The sequence below is a fragment of the Polypterus senegalus genome, chromosome 1 (genome assembly GCF_016835505.1).
Source record: "Polypterus senegalus isolate Bchr_013 chromosome 1, ASM1683550v1, whole genome shotgun sequence".
NCBI classification, from domain to species: Eukaryota; Metazoa; Chordata; class Cladistia; order Polypteriformes; family Polypteridae; genus Polypterus; species Polypterus senegalus.
Window position 1 is genome coordinate 332,188,182 of NC_053154.1, and position 25,107 is coordinate 332,213,288.

Consider the following 25,107-nt stretch of genomic DNA (forward strand, 5'->3'; position numbering starts at 1 on the left):
CCAGCCCTAACTCCATTCCCCGGTTTTTTTGTCTCCAGTAAGATGGAGTTTCATTTTTAAGCACTTTTTAATTCTATACATTTGCATATTTTTTGTCAATTGGAGCACAATGATGACTTGGTGGAGTTCACACCAAAATGTGGTCATTTGTTTTAGAACTGAACATCCAAGTCACAAGAACAACATTTATTTATTTATATAGCACATTTTCATACAAAAAAAATGTAGCTCAAAGTGCTTTACAAAATGAAGAATAGAAAAATAGAAGACACAATAAAAAATAAAAATAAGTCAGTTAGTAAGGTCCGATGGCCAGGGTGGACAGAAAAAACAAACAAAAAACAAAAAAAACTCCAGAGGCTGGAGAAAAAAAAATAAAATCTGTAGGGATTCCAGACCACGAGACCGCCTGACCAGTCCCCTCTGGGCATTCTACCTAACATAAGTCAAACAGTCCTCTTTGTATTTAGGGTTCTCATGGAAGGAAGAACTGTGACTGCGTAAATGTCGAATCATAGAACACCATAAAATGATCCTTCTTGACTCCACTCAAGTGAGTTTCACATGTGCTTTCTTTCCACCATCAGTTAAAATTCCCAAGTTCCGAAGTCTAGAGCCTCGGCCTCACTGCAGTTTTGTCCTTAAACGACTCTTGGCTTTACAATACTGGCCAAAAATAGTGGATATTGTAATGCAGGGACCAGGCGGCAATAATAATAATAATGTAAAAACCTGTGCCAAGATAAACAATTTAGAAAAATGTCCATATGGTGAAAACTCCAAGTGCGCTCCTGAAGTTGGTCGTCTGTTTTAAAAGTTGAAGCAGTTTTAATTTTTGTTTATGTACTTCATTGAATACATATCACAGTTTTCATTGAAGATTTTTTAAGAATGTATTATATTCAAAAATAACAGTTCTAATAGAATGTAGTGACATGAATTTGCAGAGTCCATAAAGTATGTGTTTCTTTGTATCACTTTAAAATGTCATTTAGTTCTAAAGTCCTAGTAGGCCGGTGCTGGCACAAATAGACAGCAGGAACTGCATTGATTGGTGTGCTCTTTGTAGTTTATGGTTATAGTTAGGGTTGCCAGACGTATATATACAGGACATGTCCCATATTTGATCATTTTGTCCCCTGTCCCGTACTGTCAGGGACATCCAAATGTGCCGTATTTAGTCCATTTTCAAATTTCGTAATAAAAATATATTTTTACTACCTTCTTACAGTACTTAGTTTTTTGGGGTTTTTTATTCTTTATTTCAACCAAAGGAATGCGTTAGTTTTCGCATACCCTTTGCGGTTAGAGTGCAGGGTCAGCCATTGTACAGTGCCCCTGGAGCAATTGAAGGGCCTAGCAGAGTAGGATCTCTTTTGGCAGTGACGGCGATTTGAACCGGCAACCTTCTGGATACCAGCACAGATCCTTAACCTCAGAGCCACCACTCCACCACCATCAAGTTGTAACTACAAGTGTTTGCTGCCTGTTTGCAACTTGTTCAGTTGCTCTGGTTGGCTGAGGACAGCGACACTTTTACCCTTTTGCTCTCCAGCCACGCCGCTGTGCAGTTCTGTATCAGCATTGCAACATTCAGGGTCAACAAAGTGTGTTTTCACCACTTGCCACAGCCCACTTTTTATTAACTTAAAAACGAATCCATCCATCCATCCATCCCAAGATGCCAAAACTTAAGTGTAAATTTTGTGATAAATATTCCAGCGAATGGACATTTACCAAACAAGACAGGAGCTGTTTTGAGGCAAACTGTGGTGTATGTAATTGCACTTTCAGTAAATAATTTTCAAATGATTTTACTTTTGTTTTCCTCATAACCCATTAAAATCCTTGCTTTATATTTTTAACTTATGTCTCTACTTGCATATAATATATTGGTCTGGGTGTGTAGGGGGCATTTATAAATTTACATATATAGTAATATAGAGAGAGATTTTAAGAGTGTCCCGTATTCTTAATTTTCTAATCTGGCATCCCTAGTTATAGTGCCAGTAAAATAATTAAATCCTTTTAATCTGCAGGTACAGTAAGTGAGGTGGTTTATTTCACTATATGCATAATGGCTTACAGAGCTATGATTTAAAGGTTCTTTTCCTTTTTCATTCATCTACAGTGCACCCAGAAAGTATTCACAGCACTTCATCACTTTCTCCACATTTTGTTATGTTACAGCCTTATTCCAAAATGGATTAAATTAATTTTTTCCCTCTGAATTCTACACACAACACCCTATAATGACAACGTGAAAAAAGTTTACTTGAGATTTTTGCAAATTTATTAAAAATAAAAAAACTGAGAAAGCACATGTCCATAAGTATTCACAGCCTTTGCCATGAAGCTCTAAACTGAGCTCCGGTCCATCCTGTGTCCCCTGATCATCCTTGAGATGTTTAATTGGAGTCCACCTGTGGTGAATTCAGTTGACTGGACATGATTTAAAAAGGCACACACCTGTCTATAGAAGGTCCCACAGTTGACAGTTCATGTCAGAGCACAAACCAAGCATGAAGTCAAAGGAATTGTCTGTAGACCTCCGAGACAGGATTGTCTCAAGGCACAAATCTGGGGAAGGTTACAGGAAAATTTCTGCTGCTTTGAAGGTCCCAATGAGCACAGTGGCCTTCATCATCCGTAAGTGGAAGAAGTTCGAAACCACAAGGACTCTTCCTAGAACTGGCCGGCCATCTAAACTGACCAATAGGGGGAGAAGGGCCTTAGTCAGGGAGGTGACCAAGAACCCGATGGTCACTCTGTCAGAGCTCCAGAGGTCCTCTGTGGAGAGAGGAGAACCTTCCAGAAGGACAACCGTCTCTGCAGCAATCCACCAATCAGGCCTGTATGGTAGAGTGGCCAGAAGGAAGCCATTCCTTAGTAAAAGGCACATGGCAGCCCACCTGGAGTTTGTCAAAAGGCACCTGAAGGACTCTCAGACCATGAGAAACAAAATTCTTTGGTCGGATGAGACAAAGACTGAACTCTTTGGTGTGAATGCCAGGCGTCACGTTTGGAGGAAACCAGGCACCGCTCATCACCAGGCCAATACCATCCCTACAGTGAAGCATGGTGGTGGCAGCATCAGGAACTGGGAGACTAGTCAGGATAAAGGGAAAGATGACTGCAGCAAAGTACAGAGACCTCCTGGATGAAAACCTGCTCCAGAGCGCTCTTGACCTCAGACTGGGGCGACGGTTCATCTTTCAGCAGGACAACGACCCTCAGCACACAGCCAAGATATCAAAGGAGTGGCTTCAGGACAACTCTGTGAATGTCCTTGAGTGGCCCAGACTTGAATCTGATTGAACATCTCTGGAGAGATCTTAAAATGGCTGTGCACCGATGCTTCCCATCCAACCTGATGGAGCTTGAGAGGTGCTGCAAAGAGGAATGGGCGACACTGGCCAAGGATAGGTGTGCCAAGCTTGTGGCATCATATTCAAAAAGACTTGAGGCTGGAATTGCTGCCAAAGGTGCATCGACAAAGTACTGAGCACAGGCTGTGAATACTTATGGACATGGGATTTCTCAGTTTCTTTATTTTTAATACATTTGCAAAAACCTCAAGTAAACTTTTTTCATGTTGTCATTATGGGTTGTTGTGTGTAGAATTCTGAGGAAAAAAATGAATTTAAATCAATTTTGGAATAAGGCTGTAACATAAAAAAATGTGGAAAAAGTGATGAAGCGCTGTGAATACTTTCTGGATGCACTGCAGATAAATTAAATTACTTCATTTTCCTTGTTTGCATTTTTGTCTTCCTTCATTATGAAGATCATTTAACTTACCAGTGTAAGAAGAATGACCATCAGACATTGCGAAGGTTTGGGGCAGCCACCCGAATAATTTTTCCTGGCAGCAACACTGTTGCAAAAGCATAGACATGTTCACACAATAGAGTCCAAAACACAGCTGACTTATTATCCACAAGATGGCAGCTTTAAAGGTCAGTAGGGGAAGTGATGTCATCAGGACCGGAACCGGAAGTGACGTTGTTGGCTGCCCCAGAGCCGGGCGGGATTTCCCTAGAATGGTCTGTAAAAGATCGAGAGGGAGAATTAGTGCACTTTGCCACCCCCTGGTCCAGTGTGGAATTACATGTACTCAAGCCCTTTAGTTGTCTCCTAAACATGCGTGTGTGACACCAGGTACAACTAGAGGCAGCAGGAGAAATGAGCTGGTGCTGCAGAGATTTGTGTAACCCCATTATAACTCAGCCAGGGTTCTTCCCTTGGCTGGGGTTCAAATGCTTGGTTTGTGTCTTTCTTTTTCATTTCTGATGTATTTGTATGTATTGTTATTTCTTTCATTTATGATTTGCAGTATTCTTTGCATTTTATGTATCTGTATCTAAGTCTGTGTTATGTTCCATGTGTTTTGTGGGTGGTCCTCCAAGAGATGAGGCTACCTACCAATCACTGCCAGGAACTGCCCTCTTCCCTGTAAATCTAGAGGGTCTTCCACAGTTACTGGCAGTTCATTTCAAATGCACTATGGAGTCAGAGACTTTCTTGTTTCTTTGCAGTGATTGTGCGGTTTTTGATTTTCTGGATTTTTGACCTACTTGATCCATTTTTTGCCTTGGATTCTTTATTGAGACTTTGTTTGACTTGGATTGCCTTTGCTTCAGGAATTTCCTTTCGCCTTTTCTACTCTACTGAGCTTTCTTTTGTTACAAAGCACTGGAATAAGAATAAATCTGTTATTCTATACAAATCCTGCCGTTGCCTTTATTTCTAGCTGGGGTTTGACAGTGATATCCCCCTCTAGTGGGCATTATTGAAAATGTTTTGGAACAGTTGGGAATTTCTAGTGCTTTGGAACACAACAATGCCAAAGTCAAGGTTAGCTGTATTTGTCATTTGAAACAGCAGTGCACTGCAGACCATAATTGTGTCACTCAGCCTGATTATGTGCTAGAATAAATAACAAAAATAAGCAAGAATACCAACTAGAACACCAAGATTACCCAGAATAACAGAGCTGACCAACATATTGTGCAGATTAATTAAATATTACTCTGTATTGATGGACATGCACTGTACTCACAGACTGATCAGTGTTTAAGTGTCTAAATGTCAAAGGGACAAAACTTTTATGAAACTTGGCAGTTTTGCTCTCTGCACTTTGGTACCATTTACCAGAGGGCAGAATGGCAAACAGTCTTATCTCTGATAATGTTGGTTAGCCCTGTTTTGGTGAAGTTTGCTGTAGAGTTCCTGCATGTCCCAGTGATTTTCTCAGACGCTGTCACCATTCTCTTCAAGGAAGTTCAGTCTGAATCAGCCCAGTCTCCATACCAGGCAGATATGCAGGTGGTTAATATATTCTCTGTGCTGCCTCTGGTGTTGGGGGGGAGTTGGGAGGTTAGTTCTTCTTAAGGTGCTCCAGGAAGTGCCATCATTACTATCATCTCTTTATTACGGTAGAGGTGTGTTTGGTCCAGGAGAGATCATTTGCTGCGTCTATTCTCAGGAACTTTGTGCTCCTAACTGACTACACAGTGGAGTCGTTGATAGAGAGGGAAATGTAGTTGGCATGGCTCATTCAGGGTCAGGTTATTTTTTTATACCAGTCCATGAGTTGTTTGACCATCTCTCTGTAAGCTCTCTTGTCATCATCACTGATCAAGCCTGTCACCGTTGTGCCATCTACAAACTTATGTGACGATCTGGTTCATGCAGTACCTGGCACCACAGTCACGGATTATCAGGGTAAGGAGAGGAGGACTCAAGACTCGCCTTGGAGGACACCAGAACACAGAAGGATGCTATATGATGCATTGTTTTCAATTCAGAATAACTGGGAAGTTTCCAGGCTCAGTAGAGCAAGTTAATCTACCAGGTGCTGAGAGATAAGGAAGTTGAAGTCTAAGAATTTCATCCACACATACGAGTCTCTACACTCCAGATGTGCCATGCTTAGGTGGAATGTAGTGGCAATGAGGCTGTGGCATCATTAATGGAGCAATTAGGGCAATAAGCAAACTGGAGGAGACCTGCTATGGGGAGAGCCAGGATGTAATATGAGCCTTGACCAGTCTGACTACGCTCCTCATCATAATTGAGTAGTAGTCATTGAGGATGTAACAGTTGACTACTTTTGATACTGGTATAGTAGAAGTGACTTCCAAGCATGATGAAACGACAGCCTGGTTTTCAGAGGTGTTAAAAATGCCGGGAACTACACGTGCTAGTTGGTCAGCACATTCCCTGAGCCCACAACCAGGTATGTTATGTGGCCCTGCAGCCTTTCGTGGGTTGAACAGCTGGATCCCGATGTAGAACCTGTTCATCATGGTGACAGGTGAATTTCCTTGCCAGTGTGTATTGTTCTCCTGACACCTTCTAAATTAGTTGTTAAATTCGTTGAGGAAGTCTTCATTATCCTTGCAGGAAGGAGGAAATGAATTACGGTGTGAATTATCTGAAGTCCCTGCCACCAGCTTCTGTTGTCTTTTGAGTCTTAAAAGCTGCTCTGAATTTTCCAACCATATGTCTGCTTTGCAGCCCTGATTGCTTATTTCAAGTTGGCTCTAACTGATCAAAGGGCCATCATGTCACTGGATTGAAAGCAGGACATTCACCTTGGTGGTCACCAAGAGTTTCTGGTTGTTGCTTGTGGTCATCGTCATATTTTATCACGCCACTGCCATATTAAGGTAAGAATGGCGTCATTATCATCCTTAAGATCTTCATCTGTGCATGTAGGGCCTAGGGAACATTCACAGGGAATGTGGTCCATTGTTTGGGTGGGCTCACCACAGTGAGATTCAGCACTTATTGTGAGGCCTCATCTAAATAGGTTGTCCCTTGTGTTGCCCACCTTTGACCCAGCTTGGTTAAGTACGACCCAGTCTACCCTAGAGCGGGATGTTCCATTGGTTAGATGCTCTTGAGGTGTAGGTAGAGCTTCATTGGGAGGGCTACGGTCAGTCCCTCACCACCTCTCGAGCCCTTGTGTTGTGGACTGCTTTGGATTGAGGGGTTCCACTGTGGTAAAGCTCCGATGAGAAGGTAGTCGGCGATTTACTTCCTGGTGGTGGTAGTGGAGTGGGTGTCTGGAGTCCATCAGTTGCTTGAACCTTTCTACTCTTGGACTGGTTTCTCGTCGCATGTGGGGAGGTGCGATCCCGGCCTGCCTGTATAAAGCAGGAAGGTGCAGGTGATGATTCGGCATGCACTGTTTAGCTCAGGGTCAACCTTGTTGGCATGGGTTGACCTAGCCCATACTGGTGCGCAGTACTCTGCAGTTGAATAACAGAGTGCCATGGTCATTGATCCCAAAGTCTTATGGTCTGCTCCCCAGGATGTGTTTTCTATTTTGCTAAGGAGATTATTCCTGCTGAATATGTTCTTTCTGAGTTTAAGAATATGCTCTTTAAAAGAGTGTCCTGTCCAGGGTGATGCCTAACTAAACAAGATGTTTGGTGTCCTTCAATGCTTCATTGTTCCATCTGATCTGTAGAGTTGCGTTTGCTTGTCTGTTGTTAAGATGGAAGGTACAGACCTGTGTCTTTCATGGGTTGGCATTAAGGAACCATTTAATGTAATACTATGAGAGGATGCTGAGGACATTGGTGAGTCTCTTTTGGATATCTTGGAAGGATACAATAGAATACAACAGAGCTGCTTGTGGTGATGTGCTTTGTGATGGTAACACCCTCTATGCACTTACTTATACTGTATATCCAGGCACATTTTCTAACCCTCTTATCCACTTCAGGGTCTCAGGTACCCGGTACCCAACACAGAGTTTGTCCTTTTTAAATGTAAGTGGAAGTGAGGGGCTCTTTCTCCTATTTGACATGTTGTGCTAAGACTGACCTCTCTGGGAACTCCTGGCCAGCTGCCAACAGACCACCGTGTCTCTATTTAACTGGCTGTTATCCTTCTGCTTTGACAATTAAACCAGCCTTTTGCATTTTGGTTGAACTCTTAGGTCACGACACCGGGAAACATGCAGCATTAAATAAAAATCAATTGATTACGGACACAAATATAAAAACTTTAAAGATGTACAGTAGCAGCCTGCATGTCACCTGTGCAGCTGCTGAGGAGACCGTAATAGAGCAGTGTGCTGATAAAACATGTTTACTCATTCTGCCTCTGAAGATCACGTTAATGGACCATTAAGTCAAGCTGACCGATTCCTCTGATATGCTTCTTATGCACACAGAGTTCTCCATCTGATGTCTGACTGGTTTTATTTGCTTATTTACATTCAGCTCACTTCCTGAATTTGTTGGTTTATTTGGCCTGTAAACTAAAGCGTGCCCAGCTGTGCTCATTTCAGGCTCATCGTCATCTGCTCCATTATTTTTACATGTCAGCATTTAACGTTTTATCCTCTACACCATAGTATTTATCCAGTGCCGCTTGCTCTTCAGGATATCCTACATGGTTGTGAAAAAGTATCTGCCCAATTCCCAGTCTCCTCTGTTTTTGTAGAATTTACTCAATGGTTGGCCTCAGACCTTTAGAAAAAATGCAATATCAGAGAAAATGAGCCAAGTGAACACACATTAAAGTTTTTAGACCAGGATTTTTCATTGCAAATGCAAGACAAGAGCTGTTGTTACCTTTAAGGCCATGTCAAAGTTGACGACTTTTCAAGTGATTTTCAGTCGTCACCTTCATTTACGCAATCTTAGCGAGTTGGAGGCAGTCGTTCTCAAGAAGCCAGCTGTCCCTTTTAGTTGTGGGGGGGGCTATGCGTGCATGAGAGCTGACAACCAATAAATGGTCAGCAGGAAGTACAATTCATATAAGGCAACAACAAAAAATAAGGAATGTGGGTGTCATTGGACATCACAAACAGAAGAAAAGCTTGTCTGTCTGATGTGTTCTGCTGGTCATGCAAAGCGTGCCGTGGCCGCCCTCAACAAAATGCAGGCTCGGCGCGGGGCTCATCTTTTTCCGTCAAATGTCGGTAACATGCTTCAAAGAAAAATGGGCGAGTCACAACAATTGAATTGTGGCAGCTCAAGTACGCAGCACATCAATCAAACCTTTTTTAGAGCACCGGCACCATCAGGCAGCACGGTATTGGCTGTCAGAAAAAAGAGCAAAGAGGTCTGTGCTGGAACTCAGAATGGTTTGGGACTCCAGCCGGGTAGTCCCTTTTAATTCCTTTAAATTTCGGAAACTTAAAACAGGTGCCGTCTTGTAATACTTAACATAAAGCAAGCAAGAACAAAATCAAAACTACTATAGCGCTTGGTATGCAAACAAAACAGAGCTTTCAGTCTCCAGAACTGGCCTCATCAAGATAAGACGACTTAGTGGAGGCACCCGGTCTTTTTATAATGGGAGGACTGGAAGGGGTGGAGCTAGTTTCCTTCACTGGAAGGTTTCTGGTAGCTGTGGGAAAAAAGGGAACAAGTTTAGCGACAGCACCCCCTCTCGCCCTGGTGGGTTACCATTTATCTCGAATGAGCCTTCAAGGAGATCCTCAGACGCACATGCGTGACAGATGTCACATCGTCACTAAATTGGGCCTGCCCAACAGTTTTCAATTGTGTAAATCGACATCGTCCGGTGACGAGATCAGCAACTGCAGCTGGCAAATCTGACTTACCCTCTGACTAGAAGTCACATAATGTAACATTGGCTTCAGATAGCTGAGGCTTCTACCTTGCTACTCTCTTATTAAGCTCATTTGTCCTCTCCTGCTTGTCATTAATTAATGACAACTGACCCAAACTGAGCCAAGAGAGTCCTGCATTCCTGTGGATGTTCTTTTGGGGTCCTAATGACTTTTTGTATGAGCTGTCACTGTGTCCCTAGGTTCATTTTGGTAGGCCATCCTGTGTCAAATGTTTACCATTTGTGATAATGGCTTCCAGTGTGGTGTAGTGGAGTCCCAGATCCTTTGAAATGACTTTGTCATCCTTTCCAGAGTGGTAAGTTTCAAAAAAGTTTCTCCTCATCGTTTCTGTAATTTTCATTGATTGAGGCATTGTGTCCTGGTTCCTCCAGCTTCACTATGACCATGCTCTGGATAAGTGGATTTAAAAAATGGATGGATGAATGAATGGATATTCTTCCAGAAAAGTAGTGGTGATGACTTCACTCTGATGGTGAGGATTGATATGATGAGGTTTAGTTTCAGCAGGACGGGTTGTGTTCAGTCTGCTGAATCTAATTACAGTGGATATAAAATGTCTACACACCCCTGCCAAATGTGCAGATTTTGTGTAATAAAAAATGTAAACTTATTCCACCTTTATTCCAAAATTGCAAACTATACAAAGAAGGTGAAAACCAATCAGAAACTGTTTAGTGAAAAGAAAATCCTACAAAAAGCTGGTTGCATTAATATGCGCACCCCCTAAACGAATACTTAGTTGAAGCACCTTTTGATTTTATTGCAGCACTTAGTCATTTTGGGTAAGAGTCTCTCATTGTGGCACATCTGGACTTGGCTATTTTTGACTACTCCTCATTGAAAAAAAAATTCCAGGTCTGTCAAATTATGAGGACATCTCCTGTGCACAGCCCTTCAATTGACAGATTGAAGATTGGACTTTGAAAGGTTTGCAGTTGGATTATGGTCTGGGCTCTGGCTGGGCCTTTCTAGAACATTGATCCTCCTTTGATGAAGCCATTGCCTTGTTGTTTTTGATGGAGCTTTGGGTCGTTGTCTTGCTGAAACGTGAAGTTCCTCTTCATCTTCAGCTTCCTTTAAGATGCTTGAACGTTTTGTACCAAAATAGACTGAGCTGTTCGTAATTCCATCCACCTTGACTAAAGCCCCAGTTCCAGCTGAAGAAAAGCAGCCCTCCTTGCTCCATTTGATGATGTGCTGTGCTATTTTTGCGATAACCATAACATTTTTGGAGTTATGGCCAAGTAATTCACCGTTGCTCTCATCAGATCATAATACTTTTTTCCTCATGGCGGTGGGAGGCCTTAAGTTTAGTGGGGCTTTGATGTTTTGTGATAAAAGACGTTCCTCTTGTACTTCTGCCCCGGAAGACCAAGTAAACCATGGGCCGCTGCACGATCAGAATACTACTAGGAAAAGCAGTTTATTATTGCACTCTTTCAGGGTAACGTGACCAATGTTTGTCCTTATTTATGACCCACTGACCACACGCCCCAGATTGGCATAAGATAACAAGCATTATAGAGATGAAAGGAAAAAAAAAGAAAAAGGTATATTTACATATTAACAAATAACACAGTTTAAGTAATTAAAAAAAAAAACAAGTACATAACAAAAATCAATGACAAACGTTTACAGATTAGGGTGTGAGATGTTCTCGCCTGAGATAACCCGGTTTCTCCAAATTGGATCACTGTCCGTACAATTCATGTGCATGGTGAAATGCAGGAAGCTCCACAGAGTACGCCAGCAGCTGAGCCAATAACAAAACGTTCTGTCCTACCGATCCCAAAGGTTGATCACTCTGGTGAAGTCACAGAAAAGTTTGTCTTCAGAGACACGTCTCTCTTATATCCCTGAGTAAAATAAAGCCTTCTTCCAGGAGGTGGCATGCAGATGGATTTTTTGGCGCTATCTCGCTGCTTATCGTTGCTCCACTGCCCGATGTCTCTCTCTATCTCCCCCTTCTTTTCCATTTAAATTGTCTTCAGCCCCAACCTTCCTGTCCGCCTTGTGTGTTCCCCTTAAAGTTGTATTTCTCCATTTTTTGGGGAACCCTCAGCAACCCATTTCCTGAGGAGATGCAAACTGACTACGGGACAATAGTACATGCAGCACCTGTTCCACTCTTCAATCAATCAATCAATCAACATTTATTTATATAGCACATATTCATACAAACAGTAGCTCAAAGTGCTTTACAAAATGAATAGAAAAATAGAAGACACAATAAAAAATAAACATAAGTCAACATTAATTAACATAGAATAAGAGTAAGGTCCGATGGCCAGGGTGGACAGAAAAACAAAAAAACTCCAGAGGCTGGAGAAAAAAATAAAATCTGTAGGGGTTCCAGACCAAGAGACCGCCCAGTCCCCTCTGGACAATCTACCTAACATTACCTAACTCTTGCTACCCTACCCCACAACCCTGACATATAAAGAATACGACTGCTTGTTGTCACATTTAGGGAATGACCAGTACTTGCCAGGAAATCCTGCAGCTCCTTTAATGTTACTATAGGCCTCTTGATGGCCTCCCTGACCAGTTTTCTCTTTGTCTTCTCGTCAGTCTTGGCGGGACGTCCTGATCATGATAGAGTCACTGATGAGCCATATTTCTGTGCTTGTTGGTGACTCTCCTCACAGCGCTGCATTGGATGTTTAATGCTTTGGATACTCATTAGTAGACCTTTCCAGATGGACACCTTTCAGTGAAGAGATGCTGTTCATATTTTAAAAGCTCTTTGCAGACCATGGATTATGGAGTATGTTACAACCAAGAGGATATCAGAGTAATCGTACAGGAACATCCAAACTTTGACTGAGCTCAATCAGGGCCACTTTAATTGATGGCAGGTAGGTGTCTACAAACTACAGCTGTGTGAGATGAGACTTATTGTGATTGGTTGATTCTGAACGCAGTCACATCCTTGATGATTAAAGGGGGTTCACACTAATGACACAAGTTGTAGTAGTTTGGTTTTTTTTTCCTTTTGTCTTTAAACAGTTTGATTTGATTTGTTTTCACCTTCTTTGTATAGATTGTAATTTTGCAATATGGGTTATTGTTATTGCACAAAATGTGCAATTTTGTCAGAGGTGTGTATACATTTTACATCCACTGCATCACTGAACTTTCATTAACTGTTTGTGGAGCATCTAAGGGGGCAACACAGGTCTTAGATAACTTTACTACTTTACTTTATTAAGTAGCACTTTTAGAAATGGTGTTAAATGTTTGCTCAGATTCACGTTATCTAATATAACATTTTATCTAAAGATCTGAAGCCATTCATGATGACAATTATACAAAAATAGAGACTATCTGGTATCAGTGCTCACCAGGCTAGAACGTGCCTATTGTTACCTAGACCCCCTAGTTGTTTGTGACCAAGAGTACCAGTGCCAAGTGAGGAGACAAACAGCAGTTTCTCAGTGACAAAACAAACAGTGCATGATTTATTGTAGAAGGCACTCCCCCCTACGTCCTAAATGGGCTCATGTTAAGAGCTGCCAGTCACGCCACTAACTGCTCCCCTTGTGGCACTTCCATTCACCAGAAAAGCTGCCAGTTAAGCCACTCTAGCTGTCCGTAGCACAGCCCTGAGACACGAAGCGTCATACACTGCCCTCCTCAACTTCAGATAAATATGGTTTGGACAAACACTGCCTGACATAACCTGAAACCAGGATCCAGGACGGGGACCTGGCATATACACACACACACCAAGTTTCTCACTTACTCACAAGCCAAACTTCAAAATGAAATAGTAATCAGACATAACAGGAAATGAAAAACAGAGAAAAAGAAAAACGCATAATCGATAACAGAACATAATGCACAAATTAGGGTTAGGGTTAGTGGGGTCCATAATTGGCACCGTTGACTTCACATCATCTTTACTTCTTCGTGTACTCACTACCTCTGGTCCATTCTGGACATACCTGGTACCCCATTGTAACCTGTTTCCCCCTAGTAGTTTGTAACTGATATGGACCAGCAGCAAGTGAGGGTACAAACAGAAGCCCCTGTCACTATGACTTATGCTATATCATTTGTGGTGTAAAAGTTATGCCCACTCACAGTTTGGCTATAAATATAATTTTTACGTAATATGGTAAAATGGATTTGCTTATCTCTGCTTACAAAAGTGTAACCCATTTTGTGACACATGCCTATTCCCGGCCCTGCACACTGGAAACAATATTCTGAGAGGCTTTTCACACACCAGCAATAAAAGGTCTGTGATGACCTTAATAAAATGTATTAATAAATATGAATGCAATTTATTTATAAATATGAATAAATAATTAATAAATTAGTAGACGGATTAGGAGAGTATGGGGGGTCATGAGGTGGCTGGAAAGGGGTGTGTGGCGTTCCTGATATCTATGTCCTTAGAGTCCTGGTGCTTCCTGTCTTGCTATATGGTTGCGAGACATGGACCCCATCCAGTGACCTGAGACGAAGACTGGACTCCTTCGGTACAATGTCTCTCCGGAAAATCCTTGGGTACTGTTGGTTTGACTTTGTGTCGAATGAGTGGTTGCTCATGGAGTCCCAAATGTGACACATTACCTGCATTGTGAGGGAGCGTCCCTTACGGCACTATGGCCATGTGGTGCGTTTCCCCAAAGGGTGGTCCGGCTCGTAAGATCCTCATTGTTGGGGACCCGAGTGGCTGGACCAGGCCAAGTGGTCGCCCACGTAACACCTGGCTGCTGCAGATAGAGGTTCATTTCCAGAGGGTGGGACTGGACCGCGTGTTTGTCTGGGGGGTTGTTTCGTTGTGTAGTGGGTGTGGCAACGCGCTGTACCAGTGCATGCTCTCCAACTTGACTTGACTTGATGGCCTTAAATCTCTGGGGGCTGCACACGTGCTGCGCTGAATGGATCAACATGTGCCTATCTAGCATCATGAGGCATGAGCAGACTGCTGAACCCCATTCATGATGGTGGCAGGGGCTTGCAGTTGTTCCCCACGAATTCCCAGTAAGTTCAGGCCACGAGCCTGCACTGATTAAGCCCCTGTCATTTGTACACACCGCCCATTGTTACTACTGATTGGATCTTTTAGTGAGGTCCTAAGATTGTCCCTGCTGCAGTCACTCATTGCCTAGAAGATAATCAAACATGACTCTAGACCAGCGGTGGGCAAAGTCAGTCTTGAAGGGCCGCAGTGGTTGTAGGATTTTATTCCAACCCAGTTGCTTAATTATTAATTATCAATTTAATTAAACCAAGTAGTGTGTGATAAATACACACAATGGAAACAAGCTAAACTGGGGATTGCTGGTTTCATTTGTCATTTGAATCTTATTGCTAATAAGGAGTAATTAAAAATCGAGAATACAGCTGTCTAAGCCAAAAATAAGCAATAAACGTTCAAAGTCCTAACGAGTGACAAAATAAAAATGAAGCAGAAGTGTCACTTAAGCAATAAGGGCTTCTTATTAAGCAATTGGGTTGGAACAAAAACCTGCAGCCACTCCGGCCCTCCAGGAATGACTTTGCCCACCCCTGCTGTAGACAAAGTCAAAGTCGTGACAAGTTTTCTGTAGGTGAACCCGCAGAAGGATGATTACCGAGTCTCGAGAGGCAGGAGCAGAAGGCCGGCATATCTGCCTGGCTCAGTCTCCCCAGCATCCTGCAGAAGCCTAAGCCCATTTTTCCAACAAGATGAAAGTTTCTTCAGTGTCCACATCCAGTTTCCATGTCTGTGGTAATTTCAGGAACATAACTGAAGCAGACTGACTCTGTTTTTAGGGCTCAGTATTATCCTTGGATTTCACTTATCCGTGGGGGAGCATGGAACGTATCACCAATAGATGCAGGTGGACTACCGTCAATATGTTTTTAAGTCTCTAAAGATGAGTCCTTTGATAAGGTCAGACGGTCAATGACGACAGGAAAAAACATCAAAAACTCCAGAGCTGGAGACAAAACCAAAATCTGCAGGGGTTCAAGGCCAAAATACCAGCCAGCCGTCACTGGGCAGCAGAGCTCTCTACATTGTGGAGACGTTAGCCGTTTTAATCTGACAAGTCACCAGGGAAGGTGTAGGTGTTGTTAATTAAACTGAACAATTAGTCTGTTTTGGCCTCCAATTAATTATAAGGATGATTAAACTGAATAGTCCAGAAGCTGCTTTAAGTGATGTTTACCCTCTGGCATCATTAACTTGGCCAAGTAACTGCTAGGTTCACAAACACAAATGCATCTCTTAAAGGTAAAAAAAAGGTGGCAATGATAAGAGAACTACTGTATATAAATAAACTGTTTTATTTTTATTATTATTACTAAGGCAACAGAACTTGCATGTAACCATATTATCCAGGTTAATAAAAGGCCTTAAAATTAGAAAACTCCCCACTGACGTCAGTGCAGAAAGCATTACTTGGTCAGCCAGTGACTACTTCTATTTTTTTACTAAAAAGACTTTCTGTCATTAGAATATCAGAACAATTTTGACAAGAACAGGCCATTCAGCCCAACAAGCTCACCAGTCCTATCCCAGTAATTTCTCCAAAATAACATAAAATCGAGATCTGAAGGTCCCTAAAGTCCCACTGCCTACAACACCATTTGTTAACTGATTACATGTTTCTGTGGTTCATTGCACGACAACGACTTTTTAACATTTGTGTGAATTGTGTGAACTGGAACCCAAATTAAAATCAAAATCAAAGTATGACTACTAGTCAACACCTGGAAAAGTACTTAGAAATAAAGATTCATCTTAGCATAAGAACATTTATCAAAAAGATGAGAAAATGCTTCAAATGGTGACCTTTTAACCTGCTGCGTCATAATTGATGGTGCACAGTCTCTGAGGACATTTGCCTAACAAGGTAGGAAGCTGTTCTGACGACAGGATGGCCAAAATGGTGAAGACTACAAATATAACACCATGTCATGTCACTTGCAGAAATTCTCAGATGAGTCCACACTTATGGGGTGTACTGATGAAGGAGATGAGACAGAAGAGAGGAGTCAAGTGGAGAACATTGAGAACTGTCTACAACATAACATCAGCAAAACCAAGGAACTACTTAATGATTTTCACCACACCAAATAGCCTCAATGTCCGCTGACTATTCAGGGTGTGGATGTAGAGGTGATGCACTGCTACAAGTACTGTATTTGGAGGGCCACATCAATGACACAAGAGAAACTAGAGAAGAAAGGGCAGTGACATCCTTCAAATCTTCCTTCAAATCTTCTACATATCTGTGATGGCCAGTGTGGTGTGCTGGGCTGGTAACATCACTTCACATTTTCTTGATCTAAATCAAAATAAAACGGAGGTGCTTATAGTGGGTCCATCAGCTAAAGCCCAAATTGGTCTTGGACTTCTCGGCTCTCTCTCTCTGTCTTTTGCAAACCTCAAGTCCGCAATCTTGGTGTTATCTTTGACAGTAACCACTCTTTTGAGAAACAAGTAAATTCTGTAGTCAAGAGTTGCTTTTACCAGCTTTGTCTATTAGGTGAGATCAAGCCTTTTTTAACTTCTAGGAGAAAGCTACTCATGCTTTTATCTTCTCTCGCCTTGATTACTGCAACTCGCTGTACTCCGGGATTAGCAAATCTCTGATACGCAGGTTACAGTTGGTCCAGAATGCTGCAGCTCGCTTTCTGATTGGGGCAAGAAAGTCTGATTCTGTTTCTCCAATGTTAGCTTCTTTACGCTGGCTGCCTGTCGGTTTTGAATTGATTTTAAAATCTTGTTGCTAGTTTTTAAATCTTTACATGGGCTCACTGCTGCCTATTTATCTGAATTGTGTGTTTTACACCAGCCATCTAGAATGCTTAGATCTTCTGGTCAGTTGTCTCTTGTTGTCCCTCATACCGAGTGTCAAACTAAAGTGGACAGACAGGGCTTTGGCAGCTGCTGCTCTTCTCCTGTGGAACTCTTTACCTCATCACCTAAATTAGTCGTCTATAATTGAACTGTTCAAAACGAGATTAAAGACATTAAAGACTCATTTCTATTCACTTTCATTCCGTCACCTTCAGTAATGTAATAGATAGATAGATGTGAAAGGCACTATATGATAGATAAATAGATAGATAGATAGATGAATGGCACTGTATGATAGATAGATAGATGAAAGGCACTATATGATAGATAGATAGATGGATAGATAGATAGATGAAAGGCACTATATGATTGATAGATAGATAGATAGATGGATGAAAGGCACTATATGATTGATAGATAGATAGATAGATAGATAGATGGATGAAAGGCACTATATGAGATAGATAGATAGATAGATAGATAGATAGATAGATAGATAGATAGATAGATAGATACTTTATTAATCCCAAGGGAAAATTCACATAATACTGATGTTTTCCTCATTGTGATTATGTAATATTACTTCTATTTATTATTCATTTTATTTATGTTCATATATTTTATTTCTATTTATGTTATTCATGTTAATTGTATGTTTTTCTTTTATTCTATTATTGTAAAGCACTTTGGCCACAGCATTCCTATGTTGTTTTAAATGTGCTATATAAATAAATTGACATTGACTTCAAGAGAGGCCCATCAAGTTAACAAGCTAATGAAAAGTGCAGACTCAGTTGTACAATGCACTCTGAACCCCCTGGAGATAGGAGTGAAGGGCAGAATGAACACAAAACTGTGTGCCATTATGAAGAATGTAGCACATCATGTTTGGAATACACTGAGGACTTTCAGCCAACACATTATTCAGCAGAAGTGACAGGAAGCACAACTGGGGCTCCTTTATACCAGTAACCCTCACTGTGACTGGGACTGCCAAGTTAGAAGTTTTCTTTGTTTTAGTTTTCTTTCCTTTGGTTTGTGTTAAGACTATAGTGTGTGTGTATATATACAGTAACTACTCAATTATTTATTTATTTAAAGAGCTTCTGTAAAAATCCAAATGTCCCCGTGGGGACAAATATCTATCTATCTATCTATCTATCTATCTATCTATCTATCTATCTATCAATCTGCTATATAGTGCCTTTCACATCTATCTATCTATCTATCTATCTATCTATCTACTGTATCTATTGATCTGTTATATAGTGCCTTTCACATCTATCTATCTATCACTTCTTTTAGAACTAATTGAAAGAGAATCCAGAAGAATTTGACTGCACTCTGTCTGTTGTAGAATGAAGACACTTACTGTATTAACACAAGTCTATAATATGCTGAGAGAACCCAACATAAACGGCTGGGAGAAGAGAGAGCTTTTCTAAGTAGTTGGCCTCATGTTTATTTCTCTACACTAATCACTTCTCTAGCTACAGTGATCGATTTCTCTCACAAGTTCTTTCACAAGTCACTGCTATCTTATTTTATTTTGCCACTACATACTGTACACTAATCTGAGTCAGTTTAGTCCACCTCTGAAGACAGTTAGCCAAGTGAGTCCTCCAGCTTTCTAAATACAGTAATCCCTCGTTAATTGCGGGAGATAGATTCCAAGGCCGGCTGCAATAACTGAATTTCCACGAAGTAGGAACACCGTATTTCTTTAATTATTTAACGTGTATTTGGACGTTTTTAAACCCTCTCTGTACTGTTCACAACCCACCCTTTACTCTATTAATAACAGGGACCTACCTAACATTTCCTGGGGCACCTCTTCCACGGTTTCCGAAGGTGTATCCGTAGTAGTAGTAGTAGCAACTGGCTCTTTTTTGCGAGGCTGCAAAAACATTGTGATCGGCAGTTGCTGCCGCTGCTTCTTTTTCCGGTCGAAGAGCAGCTTGTAGGCAGTCATGACGTCGTCGACCTTGTTGCAAAATTGGACCGATCAAACGGCGTTTAGGCTCAGCACCAGCCTTGGAAGAAGGAGCACATTTGGGAGCCATTGCAGAGGGTGAAAATTGAAGCGAAGTTCAACACAAAGAAACCACAAAAAATCACACACAGTACAGTGCAAAGTAAACCGCTCGGCGAGAAAGCTTGAAGCAAAATGGCCACGACAGAGAGACAAGGGGAGATGCTGTGGGATCTGGGCATCAGTCAAAGCACCAATCACGGGTCCGGTTAGAAAGCGGGAAGCTGTGATTTGTCGTCTCCCTCCCATGTACCAATCACAGCCCGTGTTACAACGCACTTCGTCACCGAACTTGTTTTGTTGTTCTTAGACTAGGAAATGCTACTGCTATATTTAAAAAATCACGAAGTCGTGAATCCGCGAAAAGTGAACCGCGAAATAGCGAGGGATTACTGTACATACTGCTATCTGTCAGGTATTTCAACAAACTCCATAAAGACCTTCAGCTTTTTGTTTTCTTTTCACACAGTGTGCAGAAGCTAAGTGAGTTCTTCTCTAGTGAAGAGATTGGTGAGGATCCTGACCAGAAGGTTCCCGTGCTGATGCCCCCTGCTAACCACAACAAGTACCAAGCGTTGGTGAGTATGCCCCGTCCAGCTCTCATCAGTCATGTCTTGACACCTGTGCCATACCTTGAACTTTTCCTGATCTCTCACAGCCTCTCAAAGTGGTTAATCGTAAGCGTCCTACTAGAGAAGATTGGAACAGCTACAGTCCACCAAGAGAGCGGAGCAATGAGGCAGCTAAAGATGATGAAGAATGTATCAAGGTATAAAGAGTGAGCACTTCTTCATTCAGGCACTTTATTTTCACTTCGTCCCCCCGGTGGGATTGCATGTCAAGGTAATCTGTTAACAAAATCACTTCAGATGACACGCTGATACAGGGTCCTCTTGTTTAGGCTTTCTGCAGAGCCCACTGTCTGCTCATATAGTATGGACCATGTAAGCCTTTGGTGAAAACAAGACCGCTTTTAATGATGGCAGACTGCGTTGACTGAAGAGTGAATACTCAGAACTGAGCGCAGTCTTTTCATTTCAACAATATCATGAATCTGTTACTCTAGAATTTGTGCTTTTTGGGCTGATATTTGATGTGAAAGAAGGCAGATGAAATAAAGAAGGCATGAGTGCACATTTTAAATTATTTATGTGACCTTCATGGAGAGAGCAGTTAAAGTGAAGAATCACAGTTTAGGTGTGTTCACTTTGTACATCTGTATGTTTCAGGACTCTGTCACTTTCAAGCACATGTAACTGTGCCGCTAAACTGTGAAGGCACACATCTCTACCATGTCACATTTGCTGACCAAAAGTAGCCCCTTGACTTTCGGTGCCACATTTGTAAAATTGGCAAAAGTCTTAGTGGGGAGAATCTATGGCATCTTTCAAGATGAAAACCTGAATTTGCTGCCATATGGTCCACAGGTAAGCTGCAACAGAGCATCAGAGGGAAGCCCCCGCTTTCAGTTGAATTACCTCCGCAGTGTGGTAGCCTCATCTACCTGCTACTCAGTAAAGGCCATTCTGCAATGTGCAGCTCTACTTGACAAATGTTATGATAGACGTTGTTCCTTCATTTTTTGTAGGTTTTGGATAAAGTATGCAGTATGTCTTTTTTAATATCTCAGGGTATAAGTTTCCTTTTTTCTAAATTGTATTTATTTTTTGTTTAATTTCACAATGCAATTTTGGTTGTGCTGCTGCCACTTTAGAGCTATAGCAATGATGGCTGCTATTGTGCATGACGACTGATGCCATCAGCCCGACCGTGTAAAGGTTGATATGTGCTTTCCTGGATCATGTGAGTATCGGATATCAAGTATATTTTTTGCATATTTCTCCCATATTAAAGCTTAGCAGTGGTTTAAGGTTCTTGATTTTTGGTTCACTGTTTACAGTTTGGTCAATTTCAGTGTATAGAGGTAGCAAGACACTTTGATTCATACTGCCCTGAAAATGGGATTTGTGTCATGTATTTCGGGCAGCTGGGTCAAGGCTCAGTCTCATACTTAAAGACATGTAAAAGAGTGGTACAAATGAATTTATAATAAAGAATATATTATGTAAAAAAGAATATAAGAAAAAAAAACACCGCTCACCTAGATTCCACCCTATTTTGCCGACAGTGATAATTATTTAACTAACATAGGACAAAATCTGACAAAACACTAAGCACAAAAAGAATGATAAGTACAACAATGCAAAGTCCAAACACAGTCCAGTTCCAGATGCCGATTGACGGTGATAAATGAACAGCAGTCCCAAGTGAACAGCTTTCAATATAATACTAAAGATTTGTGCTACTGTGATGGGGTGCGCGTGCAGAAACTGCAGGCACTGGAAGTGCTCCAAAGATATTTACCAACTCAGACCAAACCACACAGACGCTTGGTACAAGACAATAGAATAACAAAGTAAAGACAATAAGGAGTGTATGGCACTTGTTAGCAAACTCCGTATAATTGCAGTTGATAAAGAGAATAAATGTGAGTAATCTTTTCAGAAACTAGTCTCTTTCTGACTCCTCAAAATAACAGAGCTTCCACTTATGTTGATAAGTGAAGGAAGAGGCGTGTTCCTGCGGACGGACACCCAAAGTGACATTGGTGGTGGAAAAGCCATCAATCTTTTGGCCTGCAGAGTGCAGAAAAGAGAAGGCATTATCACAGAGCGCCAACCCCTGGAATGGCAGAGAATTACCATTACCGGTGCCCTTAAACTGTCTCCTACATGCACGCAAGTGACAACACAACCACAAATCAAGAAAACTGTAATCTTAGGTACTTGTATTTGTAATCCAACACTGAATCACCTTTAAAATCTGCGCCAAATCTTATGCCCACTAGCAACCCTTGCAGCAACAACTGAAGCTGTCCAATGGCAAAGTACTACTAGGGCTACTGGGATTTGTAGTCCATTTAAGTAGCACTGCTACAAGTGCTTCTGAAACTATTTTATTCCAAGATCTTCACATCCCCTTCTCCTCCCAGTAAATTAAACTTAAAGGAAAACAAAATTATACTACATATCTGCTGGTAGTGTCCATTAACCTTGGGTACCCCTGGTGTAAAACCAGTCCAGTCCAAATAGGTTTTTAAACACTTTGATTCACTGAGACTAAGCTCTGCTGTTAGCCAACTGAAAAGCTAAAGGGCACTTTCCTCCATATAAACGTGAGGTCATCGCTGAGAGGAAAAGAGGGAATGCTACTTGGAAATCAGATGAAAGAGTAGCTTGTTCTAGTCTTCTGTGAACTCAAGGTCCCCATATCCCTCAAGACCATTACTTTCAGCTCCTAGAATTTTAATATCAAACCATTTATTTCACAGCACCCAACCCCCCTTTTTGGGGATATTGGCCAACAGTTGGAGATGAGATGCACTGGTTTCTCTGATTACCTGTTTACGACCTTAGCACATTTTTCTGACTACATCTTTCCTCCTAGTCCTTTCTCACTGTCTCATTGTGAAGCAGAACAATCAAGTCAAGACTTGACCCAAACCTGCTCACACTGTTCCCTATTGTAGAGTTTCTGGCCTACGCCATAGAAGACCCTGGTTCTTATCCTAAGCCTTACCTCCAGAAGATCCTGATCTTTACTAGTGTGTGGCCACTGTGTTTAGTCTGACTTCTAATGGACATGTACTTTGTATTTAGTTGGTTAAACTGGATGTAAATGGATCTTGTCACTGGACTACATTTCTTTGGGGACGCATGACTTTGCTTCCATCACAATTCAGGATTCAAAATGTATCAATGCAGCTGTCGTGTTAATTCTGCAGAACATGCGGTGCAGTCTTGGCTTTAAAATTATCCTGTTGTCAGCAAGATTTATAATCTCCAGTACTGAAGTGATGGCAGATGCTGGTGTCTTTATCTTTTCTGTAGCTATTTGATAGTTTGTTTTTTTTAAATTGCAAGTGTATTATGGAAATGTGTTCCTCTTCCTGATAAAGTCATTGAGTCATGTCAGCCATGAATGTGCAGCATTCAGCTGAGCTCCAGTTGTTGCTCTTTTATTTATTTCTGCTTAGTGTTTTAATTCAAGAAGGAAGGGGACATACAGTAAAGAACTATAAGAACACTGTGACACAATGCCACATGATGTCAACTGATCCTGCTTGAACCTTTACATTGTTATACTTCAGTCCTCACAGCACAGGAACTTGAATGTCCACTTTAGCACGCATTGATTCCTGTTCTGGTCTGTAATGAATTGTGTTTGAGCGCTCCTGGCGTCAAGAGATGCGAGGTTGTTATCAGGGATGCTCTTTCCCATAAGGCTGTGCTCTTACTGTCCTTTGTGCTTATGAGTCGTATTTATTTATCTCGCAGGAATACATGGTTCTGCCAAATCAGGACGTGCCTCAAGGAGATAGCTCTGTTAACTGCTATCATTACACTGTGAGCAAGTTTCATGTTTTGGGGTTGAAATTAACACATTTGGCTGCTGAGCCCAAATGTTTTTACCTAACAGCTGTGCCAAGCCCACTGTCAGTCTTCCTCCACCTGCTGTTCTCCTGCATGTCACAGTCCCAGCGAATGGCGCTTTCCGCTAAACCAGGGCCTGCCACTCACAATTCAACTCAATCTGTCATTTCTTGTAATTCAACAGATCACTAATGGCTATTTCACCTGGACTCCTGATGGATCCCCAACATTGTCCAACATTGATATCCGGATTCCTCACGGTAAGCCTTAAAGTTTGTTTATTCCACTGGACACCAACTTAGAGATAAGACAGAGAGAGATAATGGGTTTTTGGTGTCTTGTGGCGAATGAGTGTGTGCGTGTGTGTGCGCACTTGCCTAACAGTCAAGCCGTATATCCCAGTGTGGTGGAGTGTGGAAACTGAATGAGGCAATAGGCCGGATTGTGCTGACTTGGCCATGCATGGCGATTGAAGAGCTAAATCGTTTTTACTTGCTATGCATAGAGTTTAAAAGATTACCCTACTCAAAAATTATATTTTATTTCTTGTCTGTTACTTACCTCATGTTGTTTGCATTGAAAAACTTTAATCACCTATTTTCATGGAGTACAGACATAACACAGTTTCCCAATAAAAGGGACTTCAGCTAAGAACATTCCTATTTATTTGCTTAGCTTTTATTCAAACAGACTTGCAGAACAGGTCATCAAAATCGAGTAAACGCCCATCTATTTGGAAACAAGTGTTACATGACAAGGTGACAAAGTTGACCATCACAAGTTGAGCTTTAAACCAAACAGAATACTATTTGAGTAGGTAATCTTATCTTAGTTCCAAGAACCTATCAAAACCTTTTATGAGTTAGACAGAGAACAGAAGAGTCTTCAAACACTTGTTAAACACACTGAGGGAGTCAGTAGATCAGACGGAGGTGGGCAGCCTGTTCCTCTAGCTAAGAGCTAAACATGAAAAGTTCCTGGTTTGAGATTAGGTGGCATCACCAGACCTGAGCAGAGGACCTCACGAGTGCCTCCATATACAAAGTGACTACTGTAGGCAATCATCAAGGATCTGTGCTGCTACAGGGAGTCGGTGTACTGACCTGAAAAGTGAGGTGACATGCGCCTATTTCGGCTGGTTGAATAAAAGAGGTGCCCACTGCATTTTGATTCATTTGCTGTGGCTTAAATAGTACAAGCAGGTATCTTTTTCTGG

At 41.6% G+C, this 25,107-nt stretch overlaps 1 protein-coding gene across 5 annotated transcripts in view; it reads left to right on the plus strand.

Annotated features, from left to right (window-relative positions):
- abcc8 (ATP-binding cassette, sub-family C (CFTR/MRP), member 8) overlaps positions 1 to 25,107 on the plus strand; it is a 280,773-nt gene that overhangs the window by 180,140 nt on the left and 75,526 nt on the right. For 3 of the 5 annotated variants that reach the window (XM_039738520.1, XM_039738527.1, XM_039738535.1), the window contains exons 14-17: positions 19,928 to 20,036; positions 20,117 to 20,227; positions 23,796 to 23,864; positions 24,076 to 24,151. In XM_039738520.1, coding sequence (XP_039594454.1) covers positions 19,928 to 20,036; positions 20,117 to 20,227; positions 23,796 to 23,864; positions 24,076 to 24,151 — 365 coding nt within the window. The remainder of the gene's footprint in view (positions 1 to 19,927; positions 20,037 to 20,116; positions 20,228 to 23,795; positions 23,865 to 24,075; positions 24,152 to 25,107) is intronic. The other 2 variants (XM_039738545.1, XM_039738552.1) reach the window with 1 other exon arrangement.